The sequence below is a fragment of the Astatotilapia calliptera genome, chromosome 11 (genome assembly GCF_964374335.1).
Source record: "Astatotilapia calliptera chromosome 11, fAstCal68.1, whole genome shotgun sequence".
In the NCBI taxonomy this organism is placed as follows: Eukaryota; Metazoa; Chordata; class Actinopteri; order Cichliformes; family Cichlidae; genus Astatotilapia; species Astatotilapia calliptera.
Genome location: NC_137432.1, coordinates 8,366,918 through 8,387,962, shown reverse-complemented (window position 1 = coordinate 8,387,962; position 21,045 = coordinate 8,366,918). Strand labels below are relative to the sequence as shown.

General features: G+C 39.8%; 2 protein-coding genes across 2 annotated transcripts; both read right to left on the bottom strand.

Annotated features, from left to right (window-relative positions):
* Positions 1–731: 731 nt before the first annotated feature.
* On the bottom strand, positions 732–2,624 carry LOC113032007 (chemerin-like receptor 1). Its single transcript, XM_026184630.2, has one exon. The coding sequence runs from the start codon at positions 2,618–2,620 to the stop codon at positions 1,589–1,591; it is 1,032 nt and encodes a 343-aa protein (XP_026040415.2). The 5' UTR covers positions 2,621–2,624; the 3' UTR covers positions 732–1,588.
* Positions 2,625–11,420: 8,796 nt separating this feature from the next.
* On the bottom strand, positions 11,421–19,204 carry LOC113032005 (V-type proton ATPase subunit C 1-A). The gene is made up of 13 exons (XM_026184628.2): positions 19,046–19,204; positions 18,459–18,619; positions 17,805–17,872; positions 16,809–16,894; positions 16,522–16,616; positions 14,756–14,847; positions 14,435–14,533; positions 14,264–14,332; positions 13,970–14,062; positions 13,622–13,715; positions 12,828–12,925; positions 12,531–12,657; positions 11,421–12,083 (listed from the first exon to the last, which is right to left on the bottom strand). The coding sequence occupies exons 2-13, from the start codon at positions 18,588–18,590 to the stop codon at positions 11,985–11,987; spliced, it is 1,152 nt and encodes a 383-aa protein (XP_026040413.2). The 5' UTR covers positions 18,591–18,619; positions 19,046–19,204; the 3' UTR covers positions 11,421–11,984.
* Positions 19,205–21,045: the final 1,841 nt, after the last annotated feature.

Genomic DNA, 21,045 nt, shown 5'->3' with positions numbered 1-21,045 from the left:
GCTCATATCAACACTGGGGATAAAAACATAAAGTTCACCAGGGAAGACATAAAGGATAACTGTTTGCCATTGCTGGACTGTTGAAGGGAATCGAAACCTCAACATTGAAGTTACCGGAAGCCCACACACAAGGACCAGTACCTCCTCTTTGACTCCCACCACCAACACATATTGGGAGCGTCTAACATCCAGAACAAGAGCACCCCAGCATTCACAGCACACCTGACATACTTGTTGACACTGTCATACTCACAAGGTTTAATATCAATACCTTATTTCACGTTATCAGCACTCTCTTTTTTTTTACACCCTTGTGCACTTATGTATTTCTTACCAAAAATATTTATGCTTCATGAATAACAGAGGATTTCATTACTGCCTGTCTAGTTAGCACATAATGGAGAATAAGAGATTAAGAAAGCACCCTGAATGATTTGTAGCCTTCATGTCTGCCGTAAGGTTTGCTAAATTAAATCTATTAAATGCTGCCGCAGTGTGCAGCTTTGTTTATGACTACTGTCATATTGCTGTGTTTGTTATGTAAAACACCTCTCCCTACAGGTTACGACTATATTAACAATGCATGTGCTCTGTGTTCTGTCATTGGGTATTTCATAATGATAAATTATTATTCAGGGTTAGATGTGTTATGCATTTATTTCTAAATGTATTTACAACTGTACAATACAGGTGAAGATATATAACTGGGAGAAAGACATTGGTCATGAACCAAAAGAAAAAGAAAGAAAAGCAACTGCTAATTTAAGCTTAGTAGCATCATAATGATTATAAATTGATATATGCTAGACTGCTGGATAAAATGTGAATTTTTATATGATATCGGTAAAAAGCACCAAGGGGTGATTGGCTCTGTCTGGGGGGGCTGAAGCCTATCCCAGCTGTCTTGGGGCAGGGAGCACCCTGGACAGGTCACCAGTCTGCCACAGAGCTAACAGACAGGCAAGTTAGAGTCAACAATTAACATGTCCCCACTAACTGCATTATTGTTTACAGAATACCTAGAAAGGGGAGAACATGCAAAATCCACACAGAAAGACCCCAGCCTGATGGTGGAATTGAACTCAGGACCTTCTTACTGTGAGGCAGCGCCGCTAGCCACTGTGCCAGCAGGGTGATTCAGCTTATGAAAATGTATATACAGACTAAATAAGTTATACTTACAACATAGTAATTGCACATTTTGCTTACACTTTTGTTTCTTTATCTCATACTATTTCACCTCAGTATTCAAAAGGGACATCTCCTTACTATGATTGGTGTTCGCTGATTTTACTTCTTTTTCCAAATCCTTTTAGTTTCATATAAGAACACACAAATCCACACTGTGAGTCAAAGAGACACCAAAAGCAAGACAGCACCGATCTAATGTATCACAGCATTTGTACAGTTAGCCATTTCCATTAGATTAATAAGAACAGTTTAATTGTTATATTCATTATAAAGATTTACTCTGGAGTAATATTTACAGCCAAAAGCAATTTGACATCTTTTTTTTAAATATTATTTACCGTTTTGTATTTTTGTAAAATAGTTTTGTTACATCACTGTCTGCCTTATACCACAGGATTCAAAGCTTTGTTTGCTCTGTCTGGTGTGTCTTCTCTTCGTCGAAGGCAGTCTCCATACTTTTTAGAATGGATTTTCTGACTTCATCCTTAAAATCTTGTCTGATGAACACATACAGTAGTGGGTTCATGCAACTATTTAGAACAGCCAAATTGTTGCTGAGAGGTATCCCAATATCAATAATGTGGAGTAATGTTTTACTCTCAGTATCAGCTGTGAAGATAACCAGCTCAATTAGACCTATAATATGAAAGGGAGCCCAGCACACGAAAAAACAGATGATAATAGCAGCAATAATTTTAAAGGCGCGACTTGACTGGCTAGCCAGGTTGCGGTTTCTCCTGACATGATGGATGATGACACCATAACAAGAGACAATGACAGTGAAGGGGACTGCAAATCCTAGGAGGAAGTTGGTGATGACAATGGCTTGAAATCGTATGTTGTAGTCGAAAAGAGTGTCAAAGCAGATTATTTTGTCTCCAGAATGTTGCTCGGTGTCCATGAAGTAAAGGTACGGAGCATTGAGAATCAAAGCCAGTATCCAAACACACAGACTCACATGGGATGACTTGCGTACATTTCTGTAGTTCTGAGCCCACACGGGCCACACCACAGACACACATCTGTCCACACTGATCACCAGCAGAATGTAGACACTGACAAACATGTTCAGAGAGATTAGAGTGGTGCTCAGCTTGCACATGAAATTGCCAAAGGGCCAGTGAGACCCTAAAGCTAAGAAAGTCACATCAAAGGGCAGAAATGCTGCGACGAGAAAGTCAGCCACAGCAAGATTGAGGTACCAAACTGTGTTAACAGTTTTGTTCATCTTGAACCCGGTCACCCAGATAACCACTCCATTCCCCAGCACGCCAAGAACAGAGACCAGGGAGAAAACAGCGATAGACATGGCATCAAATGACTGAAACAACTGAGCAAAGTCATTCAAGTCGTAGTCATCAGTTTTTTCAGAGTCATTTCCATGAGTAGCTGTAGTTCTCTGATCAAAATAGTGAGTAGTCATCTCCATGATTGTCTTGAGACCTGCAGTAGCCATGCAACAAACAAACAAACAAACAAACAATTTCAATGCATTGTCATTTATAGTTATTCTAATCCATGAAATATCTCCTTGATGTCTAGTAGAGCTGAAGTTCCAACACAACTTAAGACTAACCATATCAGCACTTGGTTTTAATTAAGCTATCAGAAATTTTAATATGTAGAGATAAACAATAAAATATAAATACAGGGTTAACTATAAAGTTATGGCCACGTGTGGGACATGCTTGTTGTTGATCTAGTGACTCATTAAACTACTAACGTTATCGGTGAGAGGCATTTGAAAATAAAAACAAAGCATTCATTTTCCAAACAAGTAGACACAAGCATGAAAAGAGACATAATTTGGTTGCCAGCGGTTTTTTCAAAAGATTTAAAAGATGTAATTTTAAACCAACCTGAATGATTGCTTATGTGGATTTATTTTTAAAAATCCACAGTTGATCCGTTTTTATAATGCAGCTTGATGCAATTTATTTGCAGACGTTGAAATATTTGAATTCAAACTCACATTGCCCTCTTTTTACATCATGCCCACTCGTTACATTGACCTATTCTGTAATATGCAAGCGTTAAAACTTTGCTTCATGTTTGCTTTGAGGGCACCTTAATACGCTATAGCAGCGGTTTTACAGCTATTAGGCAAAGGCATAACATTTTCTACACTGTCACTGTCTAATCAGAGTTTTGTTGTAAATTAGAATTATGACAAAATATACAATGAATTACTCCATAACTTCAGACAAAAGCAGTACTGTCACTTAAATAAATCAATTTAACTCATTTCCTTAATTTTAATAAATTACCTTAATTTAATTAAAATCCAGCGCTGGTTAATTCCTCCATAGCAAATAACCAATGATTTTACAATCCTGAAATAGGGGGAAGCTCCCACTGGGTTTAAATCTGGGACTCTCCTTCTCGGATGAGAGGTGAAACGTCTTCAAGCAACTTAAAGAAGTCCAGACGCTTTTCTTTCCAACTCCTTAGAATACAATGACCTGGATGACTGAGAACCGTCACAGACAAACATTATGTACCTTTTTCTTAATAGTTGTTGAGGAATTCCCTACAGAGGAATGTCTGATCAAACTGACTGCTTAATATGACTGCCTATAAAGCAAGAGAAAGAGACGGGGAGAGGGAGACGGGTAATCAAAATATATCTGTATCTGCAGAGTTTAGTGGTTAACATTTTTGCCTAACAGATCCTGCAGCAAAATAACAAAGGTTACGTACCTTAAGTAAAGTTGCCTTGTTGGTTTTGGATGGACTGATTGTAGAAAAATACCTAATGAAGATTTGACAGGTTAATATAACCCTGTGCAAAGGGTGGGGGTTGACTGTTGTTGTCACTGTATCATTACAAAGTCATTACAAAAAAGACTGTTGAATTTCTCTGCAGGCTGAAGATGACTAAATTTGGATATGTATATAGTTTGTATTTCAGCAGTATGACTCTGTCAGAATTTTGCAAAGTTGTGAAACTCTGAGGTCAACTATTTTGTTGTTTCATGTGTGTGGTAAGTATTAAGTTTTATTTGAAAGTCAGAGAGACCAAAAGAACTAAACTGGACAAGCATTGTACAGTTAAATAATCTTAACGCAAAAGAAAGAAAAATAATAAATCCACACAAAACTCCAAACACTGTGTCAAAGACTCAGCACCGTGACAGTGATAGTGCTTTGTGTTAAGCCACCAACTCTAAAACCATTCTCTGACTCTCTTCTTCATGTGCACCATGTATCATCATTCATCATGTATCAGATTCTCCCATGATCTCTGAAAGATGGGCAGGTGCCTGGATTTTTGGGGACTGGGGGGGACATAGTGTGTAGATACTCTGCTAAGTCACTGTGTTTGAGTCACATTGAGAAAAGTAACCAAATTTCATCCTAAAAGAATGACAGAGTATTTTTTACTACTGCCAAACATAAAAATTGGTAAAATTTTACCTGAACAGTATGGCAGAGGAAGTATAGACTACAATATTGTAGCCTTTGGAGAAGCACCTGTACTGTTGTCAGTTTTGTTTCATTCTGTTGACGGAACCATAAAAGTAGGTTTTCAGTTCAATAAAGAAATAAGGATTACATTATGAAATTATTTGTGGCCAGTGCCATACACGGTAATGGTGGCTGCCTGATGCTGGGTGAGAAGATGAATTTTATTGATTGTGCAGTGGACGGGTAACTCTATTTCACTGAGTGGAAAACTAGATGTTTTCTCAAATCAATACAATAAAATAAAATAAAATAAAACAAAGAAAAGAAAAGTTTTACTAGGTCTGACTGATTGCTACCAAAAACAAAAGTATATAATAAATCACAGTTCATCAACAGATGCATCATCTATCACTGTTTTTCTGTTTTGATGTTTTTGTCTTTTCATTTTTTTGAAAACTTTAAATCTTTTTATTTTATTTGTTTTAAAATTGTATGCAGAGCAGATGGCTGCTGTTGTTAATGAAAGCACAGTCCCTATCAAAATTTTAAGACCACCTGAAAAAGGGCAAAAACTCATATTTTGCATGGTTGGACCTTCACAAGGTTACAGGTTGAGCTTCAACGTGCAACAAGAAGAAATGGGAGTGAGACAGAACATTATTTTGAGCATGCAGTTTATTGAAAACAGTGCTTGAAATGAAACAGGCTGCAGCCCCGTGCTCAAAATAATGTTTTGTTAACTCCCATTTCTTCTTGTTGAATGTTGAAGCTCTACTTGTAACCTTGTTAAGATCCAACCATGCAAAATATAAGTAGAATCCTTCACTGCCCATATCAACACTGGGGATAAAAACATAAAGTTCACCAGGGAAGACATAAAGGATAACTGTTTGCCATTGCTGGACTGTTGAAGGGAATCGAAACCTCAACATTGAAGTTACCGGAAGCCCACACACAAGAACCAGTACCTCCTCTTTGACTCCCACCACCAACACATATTGGGAGCGTCTAACATCCAGAACAAGAGCACCCCAGCATTCACAGCACACCTGACATACTTGTTGACACTGTCATACTCACAAGGTTTAATATCAATACCTTATTTCACGTTATCAGCACTCTCTTTTTTTTACACCCTTGTGCACTTATGTATTTCTTACCAAAAATATTTATGCTTCGTGAATAACAGAGGATTTCATTACTGCCTGTCTAGTTAGCACATAATGGAGAATAAGAGATTAAGAAAGCACCCTGAATGATTTGTAGCCTTCATGTCTGCCGTAAGGTTTGCTAAATTAAATCTATTAAATGTTGCCGCAGTGTGCAGCTTTGTTTATGACTACTGTCATATTGCTGTGTTTGTTATGTAAAACACCTCTCCCTACAGGTTACGACTATATTAACAATGCATGTGCTCTGTGTTCTGTCATTGGGTATTTCATAATGATAAATTATTATTCAGGGTTAGATGTGTTATGCATTTATTTCTAAATGTATTTACAACTGTACAATACAGGTGAAGATATATAACTGGGAGAAAGACATTGGTCATGAAAGCTCTTTGGGTGCCTTGAAAAGCACTATATAAATCCAATCCATTATTATTATTATTATTATTATTATTATTATGAAACAAAAGAAAAAGAAAGAAAAGCAACTGCTAATTTAAGCTTAGTAGCATCATAATGTCTGATCAAACTGACTGGTTAATATGACTGCCTATAAAGCAAGAGAAAGAGACGGGGAGAGGGAGACGGGTAATTTCTGTACTAGCAAAAGACATCTAAAATCCAGAATTAGAACATCTTTATCTTTTCATAGCAGCAGGGTCCTACTATCAGCATCCTGTTTTGCAATCTTGGTCTCTTTTCCTCTTCCTGTCAGCTATCTTGTATTCTTCTTTGGTCTTTATTTGTCAAGGTTCTGGGTCATTTGACTGGGTGTTTCATTCTGGCAAGATTCACCTGGCGAACAGCAGCGTGTCTCCTGTGTTCACTTTCTCTCATGTTTTACAGGATCGTAATTTGGCTATGCGCCCACCATAGTGGGGCCTGTAACATCAAGCTGGTGTGTCAGTCTACGTTTCAGTGTTTCCTGTTTTATTGTGACAGTGTTGTGTTCCATTTTCAGTGTGTTTAGTTTTGCTTCCTCTGTCTTGTTGTGTCTAATTAGCCCCAGCTGTTATTCCCTCCTGTTTCTTGTTCTCCCTCTTATTCCTTATGTATTTAAGCCCTCTCTTCCCCCCTGCCTGTTGTCCTGATCACCCTTTTGGCTGTGGTTTCCTCTGTGTGTGTAATGTTGAGTTTCTCCTTGTTTAGTTTGATATTTTTTCTTTCAAGCGATAAAGCTGTGGGGTTTTTTTTAGATTTCCGTCCAGTCATGCCTGCTCCACAAAGCTTTGGGACAGTATTAATATATAAAAGTGGCCTTGTCCTTTAGTTTGTTCCTAGAGTTTTATCTTTTTACTTTTTGGATTTGTTGTATATTTCAGTCCTAGCTGATAGACAATTTTGTTGTTTAAAATTTTTTATATTTCTGTTTGTTGAATGTTCACTGTTTCCTGAATCAGCAAACCCTGCTGTATTGATTTTTTTAACTGTGAATTTTGAATTAAAACTAACATAAAAAGTCTTGTTTATACAAGGAGGAACGAGAAATGCGCATTTCCACTGTGGTATCGCAAGAAATTAGTGGTTATATAAATATATGAGTATGCATAATAGTTATTATTCATAGATACCTACATCCTAAGTTCCTGTTATTCATCTGAAAGAAACAGAATGAGTGTGTTGTTACAATGGTAATGCCAGGAGAGGCAGTAGTGGTTCTGTGTTACATTAATGTGTAAGGAAGTGGAAGAAGAGTGTGTCCTGTAGGAGGCAGTAGAAAATGGATACTCCTGTTCTGTATATGCACTGAAAAGAAGGTTCAGTGAACCAGTTGCAACGATACTTCATTGTAAGTCTCAGTTATTGTATTTTTATTTTTTGAAGATGCAACATCCACCAAGAGGAGCAGCGTCTGAACCACCCAGGTTGATCATGAAGACTCCAGCCTGTCCAGAAATTCTAAGCACCAGCTGTCTGTTGAATTTTAAGAGTTTAGTAAAGTAAAAAGAAAAGACTGTAGAGGTTAAAATGAGCTGATTAAACAAGTGGCAGTGCTTGGTGCAGCGTTGATGGGAGCTCAGTTACTCTGATAAGTAGCTCCCAAAGATGAGGCTCATCAGCTGCAGATACGTGTGATTATGCCCCAGGCACGGCTGGACTCGACCAGACAGGTTTCAGCTGGGAGATATGGAACACGTTATGACTCTTAGCAGGCAATTTCAACCCAACCGTCACAGAATTAATCACAGTGTCAATGCAGAACGGCCCATTGAAGCGAGGAGCCAGCTTCTTTGACTCCGTGTTAGCAGTGGATAACCAGGCTTTCTGAGCTGGAGTGAAGGGTGGAGCAGCAATCCTGTAGCGGTCGGCCATTGTTTTGTTTTGCTCCCCGGTCTGGAGGATGGCTGCTCAAGTGGCTCTCCACATACACCAGCAGCGACGGACATGGTGCTGGGTGAAAGGAACCTCGTGAGAGATGGAAAGAAGAGGAGGTTGATAGGCCCGTGGCTGAGGATGTCATCGAGTTGTGTGCGTACTCCACCCACGCCAGTTGAGAGCCCCACTGGGACTGATTTGAGGACAACACACGGAGCATCGCCTCCAGCTCCTGATTGGTCCTTTCAGTCTGTCTGTTTGTATGAGGGTGAAATCCGGAGGAAAGACTTGGGCTCCCAATACCGAGCAGAACTCCTTCCACACCCGCAACGAGAACTGTGGACCCCTGTCACACACAATGTCTTTGGGATGCCATGTAGGCGGAACACGTGGTTGGTCAACAGCTTCGCATTCTCCAAGGCAGTGGGCAGCATTTGAGAAGCAATCAACAGTGGTGAGAATGACAGAATTACCTGAAGATGGTGGCAGTCCAGTTATTAAATCCAGTGCGATGTGTGACCAGGGCTTCCAGGGAACATGTAGTGGTCTGAGGAGACCAGCTGGCGGGGAGTTGGACACCTTTTTCTGTGCACAGTTGGGACAAGCAGACACAAACTCCTGGACGTCTCGAGCCAGAGATGGCCACCAGAAGAAGTGTTGTATAAGTGGGCAGGTGCGGTTCTTACCAAGGTGACAGGAGAACTTTGTGGAGTGGGCCCACTGGATCACTTGGCCAAGAACTGCAGCGGGGCGGACCCGTGCCTGGATCGGGTTTCCCCCTTTGAGTGTTTCGTTTTTGTTTTTTTTTTAAAAAGTCTATTTATAATATTTTAACTTCAAAATTACAGAAAATAACACCAAAGGAAACAAAATTCAAAAACGATAACAGAAGAAAAAAGAAAACAAAGAAAACAAAAACTATTTTTTTTTTTTTTTTTTTAAACAAAGAAGATTATGATGAATCCCCATTTAAGATGGCTTCGATGAAGACAAAAACATCTACAAAACTCCATCGCTGCCTTTAAAATTGGGGCATAGCCTCAAGAAGATTGCAGTTATTTTTGAGCACAAAGCAAAATGTTAGATTTGGACAACAAGGAATTTCTTAAGAATCTGGACAGAAGCAGAGGTCTTTATGAGATGAAATGGGATGTGTGTGTCTCATCCCATCCTCTACAGACTCTAAAAGAGAGAACCATACATGTGCATCTTGATAAGTACAGAAAAGGAATACCAAAACAAAATTAACAATGATCCCAATAAGAAGAACCGGTCCAAGCTGGCCAATTTGACTCTTTGTGAAGTAATCCTGTTTAACCACAGGAGAGACGGTAAGGTATCAAAAATGCCAATGACTGCATTCAGTCTATGTGACACTTTGGGAGTTTATTTGGATTTGGCAAGTAGGATTTTCAGTTTGAGCAAAAACATTTTGAGCACATTCATATAAGAGGAAAAAGGAATAGGAAAGGTCCTATCCTTTTAATGCCTGGGACGCTTTCCTCAATGGAAGCCTTGGTTGCACGTTGGCAGGCCTGTGGTGTGCCTGATAAAAATCCCTTTTTCTTCTCCAGACCTGAAGGGGAGACCCACTTAAGAGGATCGGGTCCCACCAGACAGATTACAAGGGAAGGTGGAGCCAAGCATCGAGAGACACTGTCCTCAACCAAGTTGAGAAGGCATGTATCCACACTGTCTACAGTCCTAACCCTGAAAGATAATGTGATGGACATTCTTGCAAATTTTCTAGGCCATAATATCTGAGTCCACAGACAGTATTATAGGTTGCCTAAAGGAACCGGCTTTATCAAGTTGGCCTAAAGTCAACAAAAGGGCTGATTGCTCTAGAACAGGGGTCCCCAATCCCAGTCCACGAGGGCCCGTGTCCCTGCAGGTTTTAGATGTGTCCTTGAGCCATCACAGCTGATTTAAGTGGATAAATTACCTTCTCAACATGTCTTGAAGTTCTCCAGAGGCCTGGTAGTGAACTAATCATGTGATTCAGGTGTGTTGACTCAGGGTGAGATCTAAAACCTGCAGGGACACCGACCTTCGTGGACTGGGATTGGGGACCCCTGCTCTAGAAGAAGGCTGCCCGCTTGTCAGACTTCAATGGAATGAGCTTGGATCAAATCCAGATTGATCTCAGTTTTCTTTGTTTCAGAGTAAATGTCTTGTACTATGAAGTTTGCTTTTTGTTATATCACTGCTTTGCAGAGGAAGTGCAGGAGACGTGGAAAGACTCCTCTTTATATTCCTCAGCATCAGGTATGTTATATTTGTAACTAACATGGATTAAATGACTACAACAAAACTAAAACATCTGGATTGCCCCATGTACTTTTTGAAAGCACTGTTTTAGCTGCTGTTAGATGTCATTATTGAAACTTGGTGAATAAACTCATACAATGTGAGAATATAATCAAATTGTTTACCACGGGGAAAAACACTTCAGACTAACATCAGTTGACATAATGTAAAGCTTATATTGAGCCGTTGTTGGAGGGAAAAGTGCCACGTGTCTAATCTGCTGGTAATTGCGACAATATTGTGAATAAAGGAGCATGTTTACCAGTGTTTTTGTATGTTAGAGCCTTAAATTTCAGTTTAGAGGATGAGGCTTAAGGTGAGGAGCAAGACAATGGGATGAAGTGTTCAAATAGAATTCTATTGGGTTCATTGTAATCATACTCCAGTATGTAGTAGTATGATTTGCTCCATTACGTGACGACTGCTGTGCAGACTATGGATTCAGTTACAAGAAAATGATGGCTGCGCTTGATATTTTGTACAGTGTGATAAAGTTGAGTTGTGCCATCCATCTGTACGTACAGTCAGTGCTTTTCACACAATATGGTATTAAGGATGAATGGGCACAGAGTGCAACCATATACAGTTTTGTAGACGACTTTTCCTTTCACCCCTCATGTCTTGTTGCTTTCCTCACTACTTTGTAAATAAACAGCGTGTAATGACAAGCGATTGTTGTCTGTGGCTGTTTGGGTCTTGGGGGCAGCAAGTGCCTCATTCATGCTAGGACCTGGCCCCTAGACGGGTTGTAACAATCAGTGATTGGCTGAGGATTGTAACCTCGTCCCAGTACAAGATTTTCAGGTAGAGTAAGAATGGAATTCAGATTCCAAATTCCATATTCCCACCAATGTATGAAATTGGAAGGGGATACTTTCCTTGGAATTCTTCGAACCTCAATCATAAAGTCAATGGGAGAGATTCCAAAAACATGGTATAAACCCTTACCGCAATCCCGGTGTCATCTGGTGTGTCTGTCCATCCCTGGACCATCCCTGTAATTTCTGTCTCTATCACTTGAAATGCTGTGGTCTCCATCACATTTATTCAATCAATGGCTTACACAATACTCAGATATAGATTTCTTTTGTTTTACAGTAAATACACAACATGAGACGACAACATACAGTCATTTGTGTTTCACAACGTGTGCAGAATCTCAGAAACACATACCAGATGTGGTGGCCATGGCTACAATGATGAAATCGCCCAAATGTAAACACAAATCTCTGAACACAGCTACAGAAGATGGCAATCACTTCACACCAGCACACATGGAATGACACAGTAAATACGTTTAGCTCTCCAGTACATTTTCCTTAATTGATTTCACGTTGAGAAAAAGCTAATTATCAGCGTGCCTTTAAAAGAAAAACTGTAAACAAAAACATTTCAAAAGTTGTTGTTTTTTTTGACTTGGTTGTAAAAGTGGTTGAAGCCTTTTCACCACAAGGAATGAACATGCAGCTCTGTCATTCAAGCAGCTGACGAGGGAGGGGAGAGAGAGAGTGGGAGGAGGCGGAGGTTTGACCGATGAAGAAAAAACATAACTTAATAGACACTCAGAAAGACAAACGATCAGTTAAAGTGTTAAACTTTGAAATCCAGCAGGTTGCAGTCGATTTTGTAGTAGACGTAAGGATAATATTCCTGCTGGCTCAGGTTCAGGCCTGGGATGTCCATTGCAGACTGGAGAGAAAACACAAGAAGCAGGATATTAGTGGGTGTGAGCAGCCAATGCAATATCTGTGTGTGTGTGTCATATAATGAAACTTTACACCAAATCCAATTTGCCCTCACAATCCAAATGCTTGGAAAAAAAATACATGGAATGGAACCGACACAGCTACACCAAATGTGCTACTTACCTGTTCCGAGGTTTGACCAAATGAAACTTTAGATTTTAAATATTTAAGAAGAATTTTTTTATTTTTTTTCTTCTTTTCCACTGTCACATTATAAATGCATTACACAAACAGAAACAATGCTGCACAACTTAACCTATATCCCATCTGCAGTAACCAGCTCCTGCCATGAGAGGGAGCAGCTGTTATAACCTGACACAAGGATGGATGGAGAGATTGCAGCATCTACTTTCCCTTCCTACTCAGTGTTGAGGATTATTGAAGCACTCACATCAATGATAGCTGCTGCACTGCTGTCCAGATGTTTGTAAAGGTCATTGAGCACCTCCCTCAGCTTCTTCATGGTCTTCTTGTTTGGCTGCAGGAGCATGGCTTGAAAATTCACAGGCAACCCATATCTGCAAACCAGAACATGTTCAACTCCACTTTCAGACTTAAAATGTTTAAACTACAAGTACGGTCATCAGTGGGGAAAAAACAAGGCAAGCAGTGTCAGGTTTTAGCTTTTATTTTTCTCTTTGTAATAGTTGGTTTTGTTGGCACTGCGATGTTTATTCAAGAGGCCTACCTTAAAACAGATTCCACAAAGACTCGTAGTGCTTTAATGTGAATCCATGCAATGAAGGCTTCACTAAAGTTCACTTTCAGCCACCGGACAAGTGGACCCTACAGAGATGAACAACAGTAACCATCAGTTTTATGTGTCAGAGTCATGAATCTTAAATTCATTCACAGTAAGTGCTTCAAAATATCTGTTTTTTTTTTAATGAAAGTGCTTTATAAAAGTCCTGCTGACAGATCCTCTTTCTCTCCTAAACAGCTGTGTTCTGTAGCCACTGACAAACTTTCTTTGGGTGCGTGTGCACTCAGCACTTTCTGACCCCTGCTGGCTGCACAATAACTGAATTTCTGTGAACTGCTTCAGCCTTTAATTGGTTGTTTGTGATGCAAGCACACACTCAAGTTTTCTTCCACAGAACACAGTGGGGGGAAATCCACACAGTTATCAGGCTTAACAAAAAGAAAAAGATTGTATATGCATACAATAATATTGATCAATCCAGCGAAAACAAGTATAAACAATACAAATACAAATTAGTGTAATATTTGGTAGAATCTTATCAGTCTACCACACACAGAGCATCCAAACCTTTTTCTTAACCACATGGACGACAGTAAATTAAACAGAATAGCACAGTAGGCTAATAATTCAACATATAAGTACTACATTTATGTGAACAGCACCTCATGGGCTAGAACATCCCAAACCATTTGGGTCTTTTGACTTTTCTATTACTTCCACAGCAAACACAAAATAGAACAAATACATGACATTAGAGGAAAAAAAACTATAGAACTTACAAACTGCTTCTTCTTATCTGTGGAGAGCCGTGTCATCTCTTCTTTATCTGCCTTCATCTCCTCTTCATTGTACTGAAAGTCTCTTACCGTGAACCTATGAACATCGTGAAGAGGACACAAAAACCAGTTTCATTTAACGAGAAAGTGATTTTTATGTGTAGAGACACCAGCTTATATCCTTCACATATTTAAATGTCTGAAGATCAGTTGTGAGAACATAATGCAAGACACATCTACATACGTAAGAAAATCACTTAGATATGTGACACGTATATAATTTATATACACAGAGCTGTTTATATTCACTGGGAAGAATGGTGGTTATAATAACACAATGCCATCACTTACTTGTTCTCTCTAGCTTTGTGTTTGAAGTCATCAATAGCTTTCCTGAACAGAGTGACACTGAACAGCCCACTGTCACTGTCTTCAAATAGCAGACTAGAAGAAAGGTCAGGTACTATTTTAGTGATATAATAATAGGAAGTTCATAATGTAAATTAATCGCATACTAAGTCTCTAAATACTTGTGGTCAGAAATATGAACAAAAATAAATTAAATTGTCACAAAGAGCAACTTAAACAATAGATGCTTGATAAGGGCATTAACAAAATATCTGTCTCATGGATGACATGACTTACTGTGAAGACCGTGGGACCACCATCTCAGCAAGCGTTTCATATGCTTTCTGCCAGTCAGAGTATCCCGTCCTGAACAAACAAAACAGCGCAGAACTCATTAATGCTCATATTCCTTCTCATTCAATACAAAATCAATCAGGACATAGCTGTGTTTACTTGGGGCTGACTCACTTTGGTACGACAACCAGCAAAGTGATGAGGTACTCTGAATCAAGTACAAAATCATCCTTCTTGACAATGTCAGCCAGGCTCCTGGTCAACAGGCTCCCCCTGTTGGCACACAATAGCATTACATCAACACAGACTCATATGAGGGTCCTGCTGTTGATAAAAGCTTTTTGGAGTCAGAGTATACAGACAAGGTCAAGGTAAAGCATAATGAGGTAGAGGAAAATAAAGGAAGCGAACGGTCATCCTAAAGGATGTTCCAGGTCGGCACTGCAGCCTTCATGTAATGTTACAGGTGCACTTTTGTCCATGTGAGTAACTTACGCATTCTTCCTTTCTAAGTTCTGCAAGTTTCCCTTTAGGTTATTATACGCTGATGCTCTGGTCTTCAAGTCATTGTCAATCTGAGTTACTTGCTGTAAAAAAAAAAAAAAAAAAAAAAAAACATGGCAAAAAATATTAATGACAGACAAAGTAAAATACAACAAAAGACCACAGAATAAAATAACTGCAGTGAGGGACCTGGATTAAATGAGTGAGAAGATATTATTAAACTCTGCAGCTACTCATGAGTATATAAAATTAAAAAAAATAAATAAAACAATACATACACTACCAGTCAGAAGTTTGGACATACCTGCTCATTTACTATTTTTTTCTTTATTTTTTACTACTTTTTATATTTTAGATACTCACCGAAGACATCAAATATATGCAAGCAAGATATGTGGAATTATGTAGCAAAGAAAAATTGATAAATAACTCTAAATATGTTTTATATTTTAGATTCCTCAAACCAGCCACTCTGTGCTTTGATGACAGCGCTGCAAACCCTTGGCCTCTCAGTGAGCGTCATGATGTAATCACCTGAAATAGTTTTCACATCACAGTTGTGTCTTGTCAGGGTCAATTTGTGGAATTTCTTGTCTTCTTAATGTTGTGCAGAGGTCAGGTTGGTACACAGCTGACAGCCCTATTTGGCAACTGCTGGAATTCATATTATGCCAAGAACCAATCAGCTAAGTAAAGAGAAATGACAGTCCATCATTACTTTAAGAACTGAAAGTCAGTCAGTCTGGAAAACTGCAAAAACTTTGAATGTGTCCCCAAGTGCAGTTGCCAAAACCATCAAGAACCACGATATAACTGGCTCATATGAAGACCAAAGGAAGACCAAGAGTCACCTCTGCTGCTAAGGATAAATTAATCCGAGTCACCAACCTCAGAAACCGCAAGTTAACAGCACCTCAGATTAGAGCCCAGATAAATGCCAGAGGTCCAGTAGCAGACACATCTCTACATCAACTGTACAGAGAAGACGAATCAGGCCTTTATGGCCAAATAGAAACGACTACTGAGGAAAACCAATAAGCAGAAGGGATTTGTTTGAGTCAAGAAACACAAGGAATGGACATTAGACCAGTGGATATCTGTGCTTTGGCCTGATGAGTCCAAATTTCAGATCTGTGGTTCCACCTGCCGTGCCTTTGTACTATGCAGAAAAGGTCTCTACATGCATGGTTCCCACCAACGGTGTGATGGTCAGGGGGTGCTTTGCTGGTGACACTGTTGGGGGATATGTGACCCTAAACACATCTCCAGGCGGTGCAAGGGCTGTTTGACCAAAAAGGAGAGTGATGGAGTGCTGCGCCAGATGGCCTGGCCTCCAGAGTCAGCTGACCTAAACCCAATCAAGATGGTTTGGGATGAGATGGACCGCAGAGTGAAGGCAAAAGGGCCAACAAGTGCTCAGCATCTCTGAGAACTCCTTCAAGACTGTTGGAAAATGATTTCAGGTGACGACCTCATGAAGCTCATCGAGAGAATGCCAAGAGTGTGCAAAGCAATAATCAAAGCATAGGGTGGCTATTTTGAAGAATCTAAAATAAAAAAACATATTTTGAGTTATTTCACACTTTTTTTGTTTACTACATAATTCCATATGTTATTATTTATACGTTTGATGCCTTCAGTGAGAATCTACAATGTAAATAGTCATGAAAATAAAGAAAAAACATTAAATGAGAAGGTGTGTCCAAACTTTTGACTGGTAGTGTAAGTAAGTCAGTAAGTGTAAGTGACAGACCTACCTTTGAGATGATTTCAGAGATGTTTTTAAGGGACTGTTTTATGGGATATTTTGCCATATCCCATTGAAATCTTGTAATGTAGGTGACAAGATCAACTAAAGGGAAAGAAAACAAAAGCTGTAAAAGCAACACTATTACCTGCTTATTATCTCACGGCAGCCTAAAGTTAATATCATTATTCTGCAGCTAACCATTCTTTGCATTACCCCAATTAAAAATACAGTTATATTTTCCTTTTTTTTTTTTTTACATAATACGAACAGAGAGTGTTGTAACCATCAGCGTACCTCCATTAGCCAGTAGGTTCTCCTGCACTTTGTCCCGGCTGTCCTCCAACACATCAGCCATGTACTGAGCCACCTTCTTCACCACACTGTGAACACCCAGGAGAGAGCAAAAATGCCATCTCAACACAAACTGCATGCACTAAGCATCACATGACCCCCAGGAACTGATTTCCCCCAACCAGATTTAACACAAACTGACGCACACATCAAAGGGTTTCACATATTCGTGTAAAGATAATCTCCTGACAAGGTCATTTATAAAACAGCAGACTTTCAGTCCTCAAGATTTTTAACCACGCTGTTCCATGGCTCATCAGAGCAGCCATGAAGCCATGGAAACACCAAGAGCCAAGTCACATTTGATGGCTAAAAGTTCCTAAGAAAGTACATCAGCCACTAATGTTCAACTTTTACCCATCTATTTTGCAATGTTATTATAATATCAAGTGTCAAAAATCAACTTAACGTTTTAACTGAAAGAAATTAAGAATTTAGCAGTTTCTTTTTCAGATATGGCGTGCAGAAACATCAAAAAGGAACTGGGTTAAAGAGAGGCTGTAGGCAAACAAGTGAAACTGTGTTGCAAGGTTGGCCTTTCCCACAGTCAGCAGAGGAAGCATATCAGAGCTCAGGCACTAAGAGCTGTGTGTGAGCTTTGGATGTCAATGTTTCCAAAAGACTAGAGATTACAGTTGAACATACTCATGAGAGTGAAGTCATCTGCTATAAATATGACTACAGAAGGAGCTGCGGGTGTATCACCCAACTGTAAATTGCCAAGTTTAGACTGCAGGGCCCACTAGCCTCAGGTCCCTGTGAAATTCCTCATTGTTACAAAGTAGAGGAAAGATTACAGAGTGGCAGAGGACTGGGAATGCAGGTTTTGTGTTCAACTCTCATTAATAGGTCAATAGTAAGAGCCATTATAAACAGAAAATAACTTTTTAATGAGAAAAATAATGTTCGGTACAAATCAGAAATTAACAGGTTGCATACCCTTCAACAAAGGAATCTAATTTGGCCAGTTCATCCGACAGCCCGACCAAGACATCCAGTGTCCCAACCTGTTTTTGGACACAAAAACAAAAATTAAACATGTTTTGAGTTATCAGTGCTGAGATTTGGGTCTTTTTCAGCAGTGTCAGCAGGGTTGTGTTTAAACAGGGACGTCTGGGGTTCAGTCTGCCTACAGTGACATCCAGGGGGCCCCTGTGCGCTTTGGACGGCGCCTCTTTGTCCAGAGGCGTTCGTGCATTGCTAACAGCAGCAGTGGGACATTAGAACCCCGCGTAGCACCAAGGTCAGCGGGGTTACTTCACCTTCTGCACAGAGAGTGACCAATTCAGAAAAGCAGAGCTGCTCTGTGGATGAAACACTCCTCTACCCGCTGCTTCAACATGAAGGCAACAGATCTGTGTACAGACTGCTTCCGATACACAGAATCGGTTTATTCTTGACAGTGGCTGCAGAAGGTGAGTGATTTTGATTGTTAAACGATTGTTAAATGACTTTTTGAAATGAATGGGGTAAATCATTATGAATTACTACAGTGTAACAGCTCTGCGCTGCAGCACTGGAGGGAACAGCAGGACAGCGTGGCAAGCACAGGGTTTATACACTGTCCTGAAAAGTGTATAAACCCATACTAACCTTAAGGTCTGGGATGTTGAACTTGTGGTTGGTGGAGAGGTTGTTGGTACGCGTGGTGGCTGCCATCATTTTGTCCCATGTTTGCTGGCAGGTCTTATCTCCTGGTGCAGAGATCAACCAAAACTCTGTCATGTTTCCAGCACTGGTGCAGCTCGAGAAAGCTGGAAAGGAAATCCAGACTTAGACTAGTGCTTTCTCTAATATTATTAGCCTCAGCATTTAGTTAAACAACACTGTCTGTCTGATTACAAGTAAAAGACTGTTTGCTTACAGGGACACCGTTCCCCACTAAACAAGTGATGCTACACTAGCAACAATTCATTCAATTCATTCAAGACAACTACATGCTGACGTTTCTCTTTCACCAACAGTCCATATCTTCACTCCCCGACTACTAACTAACGTTACAATACCGTAAATAAAAAAAATAAGCAATATGTTACATAAACCGCAGCTGGCAAAACAAAAACATGGTTAAGGTCAAGCAGCATCCAGCTGGGATTAGCTATCGTTAGCCATTTCGCTAGCTTTGTTATTAACGGCAACAACTCAGGTACTTTTTGATATCGTTTTAGCTGTTCACTCACCGGGGTATTAAAACGTTACAGTTGTTAGTGAAAATAAAGGTGTTTATAGTGTTTCTATAGCTTGACAGCGTTCATAGTTGCCATTCAGTACAGTTCGTGAGCTCCTGACAGCAGTACCAGTCAGCTGATCTGCAAGAGGAACCGGAAGGCCTCTCACACACGCTGCGGAGACCCACCAACGACCCCAGCTGGCGGTGAGCGAGTACTGCAGCCTGGCTCAGCTTGAACCCACAAAAACCCTGACTGGTGGTGGTGCTCAGGCTCAAAAACGCTTGAGTTATGTGGATAGTTTAGACTATAATCCGGATAAAAGAGAGTGTGTTTAGCTAGGCCACATTCTGAAATAAAACACCAAGATTGTTTGACACTTATGTAACAGCAAACAAAATTAATGTAAGTTTTGATGAGAAAAAATATAATTGTTTTAATGGATTTTCAACAGATTTCCTTAATTATAAACCCCAAATCTCAGACTTGATCCTGGGTCAACATTCCAAACTCATTATTACCCTATTAGACAAGAAGGCAGACAATGTTGGATGCCAAGTCAGCAGCATTTGAGCCTTTAGAGTAACTAAATTTAGGAAAGCTGGGTCAGGTTTCCTGACTTTGGGTGTCTCCTGTACAGAATACTGAGGAAAACGCCCCCCAAAGGGACATGTTTATAGTTCAGTGGGTCTGGGGTTCATTGTTTTGGGACACAATGCTTGGTCTGCCTGGAGCCAACCCTCAACATCAAACGACAGGGTTGAGTTTGCCCATAGCTGGCTAGAGGCCAGTCTCCCTGGATGTTATCAGGGGACACACACACCACAATCAGCCAGTCTGCAGAAGGCCAGCTACTGCTTAGATTCAGCTGCATGATCTCTGGAGGTTCAGAAACAGAGGCAAGTGATAAAGTATAGAAGCATAAAACTCCTGTAACAAGCGCGTTGCTCTCCCCTTGCCCTCCTTCAGCTTCTTTAGAAAATGCTAATAATAAAAACCATGTTAACAGTACAGGCCACACAAGTGTGTCGTAGAACTACACGTGAAGGATGAAGGTCTCTCTCTAAATGCTTTGTGTACTGTACATTCCACATCACCTGTTTCGGCTTGGTCCAAAGTAACTGATGCTTACAGGTGTGCTTGTACCATGTAGCCTTTTAACATGCACACACCAAACTCAGTGCATTTACATAAGCAGCTTTTCTAGTGTCATTCATGGGAACTACCTGATGATTTGGTTTCCCCAGAAACAATGCACTTCAAAAGTATTCCAGTCATTTTAGAGTTCTGTAACAATGATAAATAATTTTTGTGCAATCTATCTTTGCAAGAAGGGAAATGAGGGTGAAATGTGCATCATTTTTTTGGGCGTTGTTATTGTTTAGTCGTTATGGTATCGCGTTGTATCTCTCCACCTCTTTGATACTATTGTTATACATGACATGTCCTGGGAAAGCCCAGTGATAAAGACTATTCCCATTTCATGGCATATCACAGAAATATGGAGCCATTTTTCCAGTTTATTTTTGGGTGCATTAACATTTCTCAAGTATCTATTAGTCTTCATAAGACTACCGTGGGTCCTCTTGGTGCTATGTGAGACCTAAGGCTGTGGTGTTTATGAAAAAAGGAGTATCAGGGTGTTTATTAATCTGATATTGCTGCTTTAAGTCTTCTAAAGATATACCTGTTGAATATTTGCTATATTCCTGCAGTCAGCTGCTTTATATTTCCCTGCTTAACATTCAGGTCAGTGTGAGGAGAAGTTTGTTTGGAGTTCTCTTTTTACTTAGCAACATTCTTTGGCAAAAAAAAAAGAGGGGAAACCACTTGGGAGAGACTTAACAAGTGCCTGTTGCATACGACTAATGTATGGTGTTTTTAAACAACTATTCATGTCCACCAAAATGGTAAATTTATGACTTGTCATTGTGATTATACAAGCATAACAGACAACACTCACTCACATGGTGCAAAAAAAGAAGAAGAAAAGGCTTAAATACCATAAATGT